Source organism: Micromys minutus, assembly GCF_963924665.1.
Source record: "Micromys minutus genome assembly, chromosome: 8".
In the NCBI taxonomy this organism is placed as follows: Eukaryota; Metazoa; Chordata; class Mammalia; order Rodentia; family Muridae; genus Micromys; species Micromys minutus.
This window is the reverse complement of record NC_137977.1, coordinates 61,528,452-61,542,163: the sequence shown is the minus strand read 5'-3', so window position 1 is coordinate 61,542,163 and position 13,712 is coordinate 61,528,452. Positions and strand designations below refer to the sequence as shown.

Below are 13,712 nucleotides of genomic sequence, written 5' to 3'. Positions count from 1 at the left end.
TTCGGATGCTGATGACATGTGAATCTATCAGCCTAGGCACTGCTGATTTCCCTAACCCCAGACTTGGTGAATCCCTGTGTTTGAAGATGGCAGGCATGTGCCCTGGGTGCACCACCTTCACAACAGAAACAGTAAGGATGTTGGTGTCAAAGCCCCCAGCTAGCTGCCATCCACCAGGTTCACGTGACAAGGCACCTCCCAGCTGACAGTTCCTATTTGGGAACACAGTTTAACAAGATTCTGCAGTCTTCAGGGACATAAAGAGGAACCGATCTTTATAAATAACTCCTGATTAAAATGGAGCTGAAAATAGGGAGCCAGAACAGGAAGCAAATTGCTAAGCACTTATTGAGTCGATAACACTGGTTTGAAGATCTTAGTGCAAATGGCTGGTCTGGTTTATTTCCTTGTTGTCAAAGGTTAAATGCAGGCTGGAACCTAGAGGCTCCAAGGCTGTGTGTGTCCAAGAGCTGGTTTAAGGGGCATGGTTCTCAACTCCTGGACTCTCGGGGATGTGCCAACATGGGTTTTGATTAGACATCCCTGAAGTCTTTTGAGCTCAGCCAGGTGGTGCGACTAGGACACTCATACTGTTTGTTCCCTGGAAGGGCTGGCATTGGGGCCTTGAGATTCTAGATGGTGCTTCAGGGCTGAGCTCCTCCCATATGAAACTTGGGCAGCCAAAGGTCTGAATGAGACCTGGATCTGTGCTCTATCCCTGTCTCCCTCCCCAGGACCCAAACACAAACCCTAAGTCCTTAGGGGGTGACAGCCGTAATGGGAGGGAGAAGGACACCCGTGGGGGGCTGTTTCTCAGCAGCAATTGCAGGTGCCCGTGTGCACGCGGAGGATGCCACGGCTGTGCATGCGCAGGAAGGTAAAGATCTCCGAGGGCATAGCATGAAAGCCCGGCTTGGGCTTGACGTTGTCGTAGTAATGGTGTGTGATGAAGAAGCCGGAGGGGTTCATGGGGAAGGCCCAGAAACCGAACAAGTGCACCTCCTCGCAGAGCTCCAGGGCTGCCGTGACCAGGATGAGACCGGTGCTGATGCGCCGTGCGCGCACGCCCAGGCTGAGCCAGTAGCGCGACACGCTGCTCAGGTACTGCGGGTGGAAGAAGTAGACCGGCTGCCGCGACTGGAAGTCGTCCAGCATGTACTTGACGCGGAAGGACACCAGGGTGTTTCGAACGTTGTAGAAGGCTGGCAGCAGCACCGACGCGTTCTCGTACTTCTGCAGCACGCTGAAGAAGGGTCGCCGCCATTTCTCCAACTTGTGGAACCTGCAGGGTGGCAGAGTGAGGAGCAGCAAACCCTGAGCATCCTGGCAGCCCACCCCACACACCCTCACCCCCAGCCTCACCCTAACACCCCATGCCCCGCCCCTCACCCCCCCTTTGCCCCTTCTCCTCCCCCCTTCTGCCTCCCTCCTTTCCTTGTTTATGTGTTTGCTTGTTTATTCATGGAGGGGACGCACACATGACAGAGTGCAAGTGTGGAGGTCACGGGACAACCTGCCAGAGTCCGTTCTCTCATTCCATCATGGCAGCCCTGGAGCTTGAACTCAAGTCAGAATGGGCAATAAAGGCTTTGCCCACTGAGCCACCTCATGTCTCCCAGGAACGTGGCATTTCTCAAAGATGGTGTTTTGTTTTGTTTTGTTTGGTTTGGTTTGATTTGGTCTGGTCTGGTCTGGTCTGGTCTGGTCTGGCCTGGTCTGGTCTGGTTTGGTTAAGGGCAGCCAAGGAAGGCACCAAGGCTATGGCTGGGAAGTGGAACCTTGCTTCCCTCCCCTGCTCTTTCTTCCCTAAGACTGGAGTGACCATCTGACCCAGCAGCCTGGCATGCCTGGGCCCCTCCTTGGTATCTTGCCCTCAGCCTGCATGTCCTCTCTAGTGTCCATCCCTCTGTCTGCAGCTCCTTCTGCTCTCAGAGGCTCCTGGCATCTGATATAACTTAGCCACTCCTCCCCGTCTCTTGTCTCGCTTACCCACCCTCTAGCCAGGCTAACTATGTGCAGGGCTTCCAGCATACCAGCTTCTGCAGACCTCTCAGGCAGGCCCGCAGAGGGGAGACCGATGAGACCTGAGATCTTTGCATGAGCACCCCTCCTCTATACCTGGGCACTGCCTGCCCCCAGCCCACCTGATGGGTTCCTGACCACCTCAGGATAGCAACTGCTCAGACCTGTACAGCCCAGAAGAAATACAGTGCAGGCCCCATGTGTGGAAATGAACGAGAAATGAGGGACATTATTAAAAACATGTCATATTTTATCCAAATATAAAGATGCTATCACTTTATAAAATAAAAATCAACAAGATGTGTTAAATCCCTTTGTTTGTGTTAAGTCTTTGTCACCCAATGATGAGTTTGTCATGTAGACATCTGGCATGTCTCAATCAGGACCAACCAGTATTCCCAGTGCTCAGTGGCTGCAAGTGACCGGTGGCCACCAAAAGACACCACAGCTCGAGAAGGAGGACCACTGACCTGTCGATTATGATGCTGGGATTCACGGTGACTACATCTGTCTTCTCTCCCACATCTGTGGTGTATATCCCTGAGATGGGGGGAAGGTTGCACCTGCAGAGAGACAGCCTCACATGGTTAGACAGTCACCTGCAAGTAGCTGTGGGGGAGGAACGAAAGGATGCAATGGGCACCAGCTGGGAAGGACTTCTGTGGCTGGCTAAGAGACAAAGGTCATTTTTGATCTGTGTCACAACAGAACAGCAAAAAAAAAAAAAAAAAAAAAAAAAAAAAAAAAAAAAAAAATCCTTAGTCTCACTCAAGTTACAACCATGGAGATTTTGAAACTATCATCAAAAACAAGTCCTTGATCCTTGAAAGCTGTGATCATCCCTGGGTCTCTGTGAGGGAATGTAAGCAGGGAGATACAGGAGCATCCATCCCCTTGTCTGGGGACTCAAGACTTCTCTGAGGAAGTAATGCTTGAGCTGAGGGAAGGAATTAGCAAAGTTCATCTGGCAGAAGAACCAGCTGCCCCGGGCTAGAGACACTATTTGGAAATGCACTATTGAGGTCCAGAGCTGCAGAACTGTGTGGCCCTGCAGAAATCCCCTAAGGTAGGAAGAGTGGGGTCACCAAGGCAACCAAATCCCAACCTCTGAAGCTGGGAATGTGTGCCTTAATTAACAGAAGAGACACTGAGATCTCAGCAAGAATCCTGAGATGGGGAGAAAATTTCTGGATTAACCAGGTGGGTCCAGGGACACCCCACAAGTTTTTAGAAAGAGAATGTGGCATGACAAATGTTGTGGTTTGACCCACAGGGAGTGGCACTGTTAGGAGGCGTGACCTTCTTGGAGGAAAGATACCTCTGTGGAGTCAGTTTGAGATCTCCTGTATTCAAGTGACACCCAGAGTGGCCCACAGTTTCTTTTGTTGCCTCCGAATCAAGATGTAGAACCCTCGGCTCCTCCAGCACCATGTCAGCCTGTACACTGCCACGCTTCCCACCGTGACGGTAAGCCGGGCCTAATTAAATGTTTTCATTTAGAAAAGTTGCTGTGGTTGTGGTGTCTCTTCACGGCAATAAAACCCTAAGATAAGAAGGAAGGTCTACCAGTCTGCTAGTCACGGTTCGTAGGAGAGCGGAACTCATGGAATGGATGTACTTGTTAGGATGGTTTACAGGCTTGGTCCATCTATCCTTGGGGAATGGACCCAAGGGAGACCCCAAGACACACTGTGGCGACTTCTGCATGTTACAATGTTTTCTGGGCTTTCCCCCAAATTAGCATCAATTCAGAACCAGTGTCCCATAGACCTTGGAAAATCTGATTGTTTCCTTTCCCCAGTGTACAGTTACCTTGTAAAAGGATCCCTCTGGGGAAGGGTGGAGGAAAGACTAATGTAAGATAAACACTCTTAGGTGTGTTATCAAGGCCCTTCCTCAGGCGAATCTGGTCATCCCTCTATCCAAGGGGTCCTGGGTCTGCAAACCAATTCAAGCCTGGAAATTGGGCTGAGATTCCCTTTTGCCACAATCCAGTGAAGCATTTCTTTTATTTGTTTGAGAAATTCTTCCACTTCTTTTGGTTGACACAGACCCAACAAAAATGCAGGAGACTTCTTATCTATCTCGTGCCTGGAAACACCATGAGTGACTAGCCAGTGCCAACAATCCATACAAGCCATTTCGCCACGGAAATCGCTTTGCCTGTGCTGGCAGTTACGGGCTAGGCCTTTATGACATTGCTTTGTATATGGTGCTACCCGTCGACGTGACTAAGATCACCTGACCCTTGGTGACTCCCCACCGGCCGCTGCTACTTCGAGGCCCAATTAAACCTGTTGCATTTAATTCATCAAACTGAGCAGCAGTGTCTCCCGCCCCAAGGTCTGGCGCAGGATAGGGGGCAACAACAAAGCTCTTCAGATGTGCCGGTGCCCTCTCACCAGTTTGTGTCTTATAAGATTAGTGGAAGGCATGTCTTCTAGGCCTTCCCATTGCTGGGGTTTAGGCTCTACCAGCACTGCAGGTTTCCTGAGCCTTAAAACCACTCCATCAACAGTAAGTCGGGAGATATCAGGCATCTCCAACTCCCTTTCAGTGGGTCATCTTTTGGTAAATGTTCCAGTCAACCATTCAAACAAACTTTCCACAGTTTTTTAAACTGTGCACATTTCTATATCACTTCCCAGAATCTCCACTCTGTGGGCCCATGTCAGCATCTGCCTGATCCGGTTTCATGTTCCTTCTACCATTATCCCATTCCCTTAAAACATATCTACACACTTCCCCCAGACCTCTGCTTAAATGAATTAGCAAACTCATTAAGCTCTGTGGTGGTGGACCTCATGGACTTCCCTTTCCTTTTACCCTCTAGGTGCCTGCTTGGCCTTAAGTCTGATTATAGGTCTGGAGGCAACTATTGGTGGGACTTGAGGGACATCAGTATTCAGCTGACATCTCTATCAAGGAAAGTCGCTGCTGGCTTAGCAATGAAAGGATTAATTTCCCCAGTCAAAGGTGGAAAGGGCAATATTTCAGTGGAGGGTGGAGATACATCTTGTGACAAGGGGAGAGAGATAAACCCCACACACAGTTATACCCCAAGTTACAAGATCTCATTCTTTACCAATGAATGCCATTCCTTTAACCACTGACACCTTCAGAAACTGGGACTTGAATTCTCTCTGTAATTCAGCCAACCTTATAATGAGGGTTTTTGTTGAATTTTCCCACAACGTGAGTCCTGGGGCTACTGGAGGGAGGAGTCTCTGCCAGGGTGCACTTAGAAAACTTTACACGTTTATGTGCATCTGGGGCAGGTCAGCTTTATCAAAGTTCATTGTTGTCCTTCACCATATTCTGAGACACCACAAGCTGATTAATTTTATTACTGAGCTCACTCTCCTCCCCTGTCAGTTCATCCAGAGGTGCCAGGAGCAGTCAGTCACCCAGCATCCTCATCTTCCCTTTTTTTACCCCTTTCAGATTGTCAAAAGTTTTGCAAACAGAGTCACCAAATGTGTTTGTTGTCTCTCACAATCAGTAAGTCAGGATAATCAAAAGCATTTGTCTCCTTAAGTTTGTAAAATTTGCTTTTAGTAATCTCAGCTTCTAGAAGAGGTTTTGTAATTGTGGGTGTTGGCAAATTGGAAAACCTTTTCCAGATACTTAAGGAAAAAAATCTTTATATTTCTGTTGCTCTAAAGCCATGTCTGATACCAAGATCTGCATCATGTTCAGCTTCATATATTCTACGGGAGTCATGTATAAATTTTATTTAGTAGGGTGGATTTATTAGAGTAGCTAGTCCAACAATGGCTGTCTACCAACAGAAAGTCCAAAAATCCAAAATTCCGCAAGGCTGGGTATCTCTTCTGGTTTCAGCATATTGCCAGAGTCTGCAAAAGTGGGCTCTTATGCAGTGAATGGGCAGACTCTCCAGCAAGAGGGACAACAAGCAGGCAAGGAGAGTGAGCTTCTTTCTCCTGTGTCTTTTCTATAGGCTGCCAGGAGACGGTGTGGGCCAGATTAAAGGCGGATTTTCCCACCTCAAAAGGTCCATATTAAAAGTGGGTCTTCCCACTTCAAATGATTTAACTAAGGAAGAAACAAAAAAAAAAAAAAAAAAAAAAAAAAAAAAAAAAAAAAAAAAACCTCACAGGTATGCCCAGCCACTTGGGTTTTAGTTAATTCCGGATACAGACAAGTTGACAATGAAGAGTAGCCATCACCCACGGAGAAAGAACATGTAGGTGGGTAGATGACAATGATCCCAGCAGGCGTCCCTTACCTGAAGACAAAGTCAGCACTGTTGATCTCTTTCCCGCAGCCGCTGTTCTTCAGGATCCCACCATTGCCCACCACAGCACACTTCTTAAACTGGGAACGGTAATAGGGCATCTCCTGGAGAGGAACACGCATGGTGTCACAGCCAGTGCCACCCCACCTTCATCTGAGGCTTCATGTCTGTCCCCGCTCCAAAAAAGTCCCCTCTATTAGCTCTGCCCAACAAGGTAGCCTTTTCTGGAATGTGAGAGAAAGGGGAATTCAACTCACAGTTGAGGAGCAGGAAGGAGAGGCCTCCTGCATTGAGTGATTCTTCTCCCTGTTCTGACATGAAGGAGTCTGCAGGACTGTCCTGCCTGTCCCCAGCACCCACTAGCTAACCAGCTGCTGAGCATCTCACAGGGAGCCACACCACATTAGGAATTAGGCTCAACCAGGAGTTGTCATGACCCACAGTTGTCATGAGTCTGTGACCCACTCTCCTGTGGGGACAGGTCCAGAGACCAGGACAGGGAAAGCACTGGGGTCTCACAGTCGAGAGGGGGAGGGGCAGAACAAACCACAGTAGTCTTAGAGAAAGTCATTGGGGTTCCTGGTGTTTTCCATGGGTGCTTCAGAAACACATGCAAACGACCACCCGATAACCACAGAATAAGAATCTCCTGGTGGACAGGAGATTGGAAAGCTGACCTTTTCAAACCCCGGAAACACCTCTGTGCTAAGGGAAGCTGCCACAATTGAGGGACTGAAAAATTGCATGCTTACATCTGGTCTACTGGCTGTTTTTGTACGGCCAGCAAGCTGAAAATAACATTTATATTTTTAAATCGTCTGAAGCCACTCAAAGAAGATGTGTGACTCGTGAAAATTACATAGACTTCTGAGGTCTACGCCACTAAGACGAATCCTTCTTCCTCAGTTTACACATGATCATGGCCATTTTCATGCTGGGACCACGGTGGCAGGTGGCAGAGATGGTGCTGGTGACCTGCATGTCTATTTACTATCTGCTCCTTTCCAGAGAAAGGTGTAGACACCTTGATGCAGCTCCTGATCTCAGTAATTCATGCCCTGGCTCTCCGAGGACTCATAGGCCAGCCCGGGCTACATCCCATGGTGCTATGACTCGAGTAAGATACAGGTTTATCTGCCACCTGCCCCACACTTAGTGACTCAACACCATTCTTTCCAGCACCGTGCTGTACCTTTGGCTCATTCCCTGAGCCCAAGCAATCACTCTGGTATCTATCAGCAATTGAACATACATTCTGGTTGTACCCTGTTAACACCTCCCCTGAGCCACTAAACATGCAGGGTATGCCATAGCTCCCCTTCCAGAACACAGTCGTGAATGTGGCCTTGCCACTCCCCCACTTTCTGACAACCAACCATGTTTTGATTGGAGCTAAGAGAATGTGCATCTGATCCTACAAACCTGGTCAAAGGCCCGTGGCTGGGAGGTCCTAGGGTCCAGTTAGGAACGTACAGCTGTTGGTAAACTAAATGCACGTGACGTGCCCATCAAATGGCCCTCTAAATAATTATATGTATCCCTGTAAATAAGTGTTGATGTCAACTTGGCTCAGAGACGCTTCTTCTGAGCCACTGCACAGATAACTAGACAAGGGACTGAGAATAAGTGGTCATTTGTGGCCAACCATAAATAAAGCATGCATATCACCTTCTCTGAGGCTCAGGGAATGTTGTGGAAAGGAGAGCTGGCACAATGGACGAGCCATAGGATGGGGCGGAGTTTGGTGAGATGCTGGGCTGTGGTCGTCTGGGTATGTGGGCAAGGTATGATGGTGGCACTCTTGAATGGACTAGTCAACATGCTGTCATGGACTTGTGAGTCCCAGCCCTTCCAGGGAGTTTATAGGCAGTTAGCAGTTGCTAGGTAGGGTGCTCATAGGGGTAGTTGCCCATGCTCCTGTATATGACCCCATTGAGTTACTAATGGAGGAAGGAGGGGAGGGACTCATTGAGAAGGGGAAGGGGAAATGGAAGGTTGTTGGGAAGGGGAAGGGAACAGGAGAGGCTGGTGGTAGAGGTATTAGCAGGAATATGATTAAAATGCATTCTAGCCATGTATGAAAATGGAATAATAAAACCCATCACTAGGTATAACCACTAAATTCTAAGAAAAAGCCTTCGTACACAGCGACACCAAGCACCTATCTGATGTGGCTGACACTCAGGCCTGTCTCTGCCCTGGGCCTGCTTTCTGCTGTCACGTGCTTCGTATTACTTTTCTCTTATGCTTTCCTCAGATGAGGGATCAAGGTGTGATGTCCTTGGCAAACAATGGCATGAGCTTTTAATATCTCTCTCTCTCTCTCTCTCTCTCTCTCTCTCTCTGTGTGTGTGTGTGTGTGTGTGTGTGTGTGTGTGTGTGTCCCAGATCACCCAGATCACACGGCATTGTCATGCCCAGACAAGACTTCTCAGGGAAACCCGGTGGATGAAGGCCACTGATTGGACAAGACCAAAGCACCTATATGCAGAGTGATACCTCATGCACAGTATTCTGTGCAGGTTTGGGGCACTGCCACAGACCACCCATTCCTCCTAGACCATGTCAGGGATGTACCTTGGGAAACATTTTGAAGATCTCCTGGTCGATGTGATATAAGCCACTGGACTCCACCTCATACCTGAGATTCGTCTCAACCGGGGTGTTCTTCTGGGTGGTGAAGAGAAAGCTGGGGGCATTGCAGCACCTGGACAAGGTGGACCTGCTAGGCATGGAGACAGGGATGACACTGGGCAGAGCATGGGGGGCTTCCTTTCCACCCCATTTCCACACTGACTTTCAATCCACCCCTCAGCATCTTCCTGACACCTGGGCTCCTCTGTCTCTCCAAGACTTCCTACTGGAAAACTCTGTCTGCCAAATTTCTGTGATAGCTCTTCTCCTTGAAGGCTATGGCACAGACTAATCTCAGACTGGGAGGAAAGACTGGAATCCAGGTCCTCTCTAAACTTCACACAGCACTCAGCACGTGCATGTTCAAATGCCCTGTGCCAGCGGAGCCAGCCAGGACTTGACTGGTGCCCATTCAGCTACGGCAAGGCTCCCCCTCGGAGTTCTACTGCTCCAGGAACTGTTTTTCTCCTCTCACTCGTCCAGTGGCCTGAAGCCAGAACTCTCTAAAGTCTCAACCCCCATGACCAACACTCAACCAAGATTTCTCCTTATCTCACAAAACCAGGGCCTGTATGGTGACCAAAAGTGCCGGCTGTTTCTGACATGTGGAAGCTGACTTAGGAAGATGGTAGGGCCGGGCTGGGGACTCTAGTTGGTGCTGGCTGCCTTCCTGCAGAAAGTGGAACATGACTTCTGAATGAAGTTTTGGGGATTCAGTATAGAAATAAAGAAGGGAGGAAGGGAAGGAGGGGAATAAGGAAGGAGAGGGAGGGAGGGAGAAAGGGAGAGAGAGAAAGGAGGGGAAGAGGGAGGGAGGGCGAAGGAGGAAAGGAGAAAGGGAGAGAGGAAAGAAGGGAGAAGAAAGAAGGGGGGAAAGAAAGGTAAGGAGGGAGAGAGAGGGAGGAAAGGAGGGAAAGAGAGAGGGAAGAAAGGAGAGAGAGGGGGAGGGAGAAAGGGAGGGAAGGAGAAAGGGAGCAGAAGGGAAGGAGGGAGGGAGGGAGAGAGGGAGGGAAGTTAGTTAGTTAGTCAGTGAGTCAGTCAGTTAGTTGAAAGAGTCTTGACATTTTTGTCTCAGAAACAGCCAAAGCTGGGTGACAGTTCGGGTTAAAGCTCAGACACCAGATATGAAAGAGACAAAGAAGCCTGTGGAATGGGGCTACTGAAGCAACCTGCTTTTCTCTCCAGGCCTTTCCAAAAAAGCTCTTGATAGGTTTGCCTCTTGGGCAGTTTTGCCCCTTGTCCTGTTTTGGAAACTTAATGGGTTCTCACTGTGGCCATGGGGACAGATCACTGCCTCATTGAGTTAGAATGGAGTACACACAGCTCCAGACCCCAGTACCCTTAGGGTTCAGGCAGCCCTGTGAGATGGGTCACCTCACAGAGCCCTGTGATGACCACTAGTAGGTCCTGGAGGAGGTCTGGAATGTTCTCATGAGCTCTGGGGTGGAAATATGAATTGGTACTTAATATCCAGAGGCCAGGGCTCTGTTTTTTGCTCTGTGGTCCACGGCACCGGGCCCTAGGCAGGTGTCTTTCCACTACAGCCTCAGTTTCCTTGTGTATAAAATGCAGGGTCGCCTCGTCTGTTTCTGACCCTCTATAATTCTGTGACTCCGACCTGTCAGAGCCAAAAGGTTAAATGTAGATATATTTTTAATGATTCCGTGTCTTGCTGAGACACCTTCGCTGGAAAACCAGCTGGTTGCTAGGTGTAGAGTGCTCTTCTACGAAGGATTGGACCTTAGAGCGTGCGTGAGGTTTCCAAAGAAAGGCTGTGGCAGGGCAACTAAGGTCAGCATTACAGAACAGCATTCGGACAGGAAGCAGTCTAGTCTGCTGCAGTGCTTTAAGTAGATCTGGCCCCCATAGACTCGTCTGTTTGAATGCGTGGCCCATGAGGAATGGTACTAGTAGAGGGTGTGGCCTTGTTGGAGGAAGTGCATCACTGTGGGGTGGGCTTTGAGGTCCCCTGTGCTCATGCTCTGCACAGCGTGGAAAGAGAGTTTTCTGCTGGAAGCCTTTGGATCAAGATGTAGAACTCTCAGCTCCTCCATCACCTGGCCTGCCTGGATGCTGCCATGTTTCCCTCCATGACGATAATGGACTGAACCTCTGAACCTAGAAGCCAGTCCCAGCTAAGACATCTACCAACTAGAGGATGGCCCCACATGACACAAGCTGACATGTGACTAATGTAGAAGCCAGAACGGAGGAGGCGGCTGTTATAGTTCCTCTCCTGTGACCGAAATGTCAATGCCTTGCTCCGGCACTGTGCCCGAGCTCTCTCCAACCTGGATGGAGAAGCTCCCTGTTTTTCCAGAAGCTCGAAGTAAGAGCCAGGAGAGGTAGTTGATGGCCCTGGGAGCTTTCTGTTCAGACCATGGCAGGGATTGTTGTCACTTCCTTCCCCCACTCCTAAACCCACTCCACCTCCCTCAACCCCAGAGGCTCTCTGCCCCTCCCCTCCAACCTCATGAAGCTCTGTGCTCCTCTTGCTATACTACCTCCTGTCATCAGCATCATCTCAGATGTGCTCTCGGTTCCAACTAAGCCTGGCCCACATCCTTGAATACCTCACTGGCTCACCCTCTTCATGCTGTGTATCTGCTTCCATGTGTTCAAGCCTCCCCTGCCCTGGGGACGTCCAGAGGGGAGAGCACAGAGTCATGCCTCAGAGGGGCAGGCCTGGATCTATTCTCATGCTGTGACGCTCCACCCAGGGTCACTAGACCCTTCAAGGTAGGTGGGTGTCCTTTAACCAGGTACTCTAACGAGGACTCTGCAAGCCTCGATGGGGCTTATGACACCTGCTCACTGAGGATCATTATATCAAAGAGTTATATTTCTAAAAATGTGCTGATTCATACTATTCCCCCCCACACACCCCGAATACCTGTAACCTCAGCACTTGGGAGTTAAGAGGTAGGATTGTGAGTTTGAAGCCAGCCCAGGCTACACAACTGGACCTGACCAGAGAGAGAAAAGGAGGAAGGACAGATGAGGAGAGATGGGAAGGAGAAAAGAGGGGAGGGAAGAAGAGGAGGAGAGGGGAGGGAAGAGGAGGAGAGGGAAGAGGAGGAGAGGGGAGGGAAGAAGAGGAGGAGAGGGGAGGGAAGAAGAGGAGGAGAGGGGAGGGAAGAAGAGGAGGAGAGGGGAGGGAAGAGGAGGAGAGGGGAGGGAAGAGGAGAAGAGGGGAGGAAAGAGGAGGAGAGGGGAGGGAAGAGGAGGAGAGGGGAGGGAAGAGGAGGAGAGGGGAGGGAAGAGGAGGAGAGGAGAGAGAAGGGGAGGAGAGGGGAGAGAAGGGAAGGAGAGGGGAGGGAAGGGAGGAGAGACTTCCTGGTCTGGAATTACCTATTGATAAAGAAATTACAAATGCTTGGTGACACCTACTTTCTACAGCCTCCCATGTCAGTAGCTCCTCAGTTCATTTAAACTTGAACCTGAATGGCTGGAACCCAGTTTAGACACAAGTTGCCAGGAGCACATCAATTTCTTAGTGTAAGGTCTACCTGCCCAGGAGTGATACCCCAAGCTGGCTGGAGACTAGCAATGGAGAAAACCCCAAAGCCCATCATTAACAAAGAAGCATTTTTGGATGCCTCCTGTCTGTTTGGCTCCCATGGGAAAGCCCAGGAACTCAGCTACTGCCTCTCTTGCTGCCTGTTAATTGTGGTCAGAGAGCAATTAAGAAACATCACTGGCCAGGCTCAGACATCAGGCAGAAGCATGGGACTCCAAGAAGGTGGGTAGAGCCACTGTCCCAGGACAGGGAAGTAGGGACAAAGAGATTATAAGGACTAGCTGTGGAGGGACATTAAGCAAGTACCTCATTTATTGGAGCTTTGGTATATATCAGTTTGAGGGGCAGATTACAGGCCCAACCAAGTAAGGCCACAGCAAGAGCCACAGCCAAGAATGGCATCCACCAGCTGACCACATGCTGACCTGGCCTGTTCACATCCCTAAGCCCCTAGGGTCCAGCTCCAGGCAGATGTCCACTGAGAATTAGGTGTGACAGGATAATGGGTATCTGAAGAGGTGACACTGGTGACCCGCACCACGAGGAAGGAAGGCAGACAACGGCGAGACCTACTTGAAGAGGCTGGCTTCCGAGGCGTCCATTGCCCATTTGCATATCTGGAGGCTCTTCCACCTTTCGAACAGTTCAGACTGCTTCACCCTGTGGGAGCAGTGGACAGGGCAGAGGAGAAGGTCAGCCTGCACCCACACAGTCACTGGAAATCCACCTTCGGTCCGTGTCTGCACATCTTAACCACTTCCGCCTCAAGCAAGTCGACTTTCCCATGTGCTTCCCCTCAAAGGCCCACACCGTTCTCTCAGAAATCAGCCGGTAAAAAACAAGACCACTTCCATCAGAAGACCTGCCCAGCCCAGTACAGCTGCGTATACTGTTTGCACATCTGCCTAGGGCTGACCCCCTAACCATGGCACTCCCTTCCAAGTAGGTCAGGAGGAGAGAGACTTGAGAGTCTCTTCTGAACAACTCCAGGCCTTATAATGCTGGCTTCAAACATCTCTGCACCAGGATCTTCCCAAGCACTCTCGGTAGAGGGGACAGTATCTAGAGAGAGATGGTTCTCCCTTACACTGAAGCCCACAAAAGATCAATCATAACTTTACTGTTCCATCAGCCTGAGCTCCTCACACAGTGATGAGGTGCACAGGCATCTGGGAGATATTTGTTGGGTATCACACCAGACTAATGAGTTTGTTGATTAACCAGAGCTCAAATCAAGCCTAGTTATGGAATGCCTCTACTTGGCCAGGTGTGAAAATA

General features: G+C 49.8%; 1 protein-coding gene across 4 annotated transcripts in view; it reads right to left on the bottom strand.

The window, feature by feature from the left end:
* Positions 1 to 258: 258 nt before the first annotated feature.
* The window catches only part of ST8SIA5 (ST8 alpha-N-acetyl-neuraminide alpha-2,8-sialyltransferase 5), a 61,709-nt gene continuing 48,255 nt past the window's right edge, over positions 259 to 13,712 (bottom strand). For 2 of the 4 annotated variants that reach the window (XM_080919906.1, XM_080919908.1), the window contains 5 exons: positions 13,008 to 13,094; positions 8,858 to 9,005; positions 6,272 to 6,384; positions 2,493 to 2,585; positions 259 to 1,282 (listed from right to left, as the gene is read on the bottom strand). In XM_080919906.1, the coding sequence (XP_080776032.1) occupies positions 814 to 1,282; positions 2,493 to 2,585; positions 6,272 to 6,384; positions 8,858 to 9,005; positions 13,008 to 13,094 (910 nt within the window). In that variant the 3' untranslated portion in view covers positions 259 to 813. The remainder of the gene's footprint in view (positions 1,283 to 2,492; positions 2,586 to 6,271; positions 6,385 to 8,857; positions 9,006 to 13,007; positions 13,095 to 13,712) is intronic. The other 2 variants (XM_080919907.1, XM_080919909.1) reach the window with 1 other exon arrangement.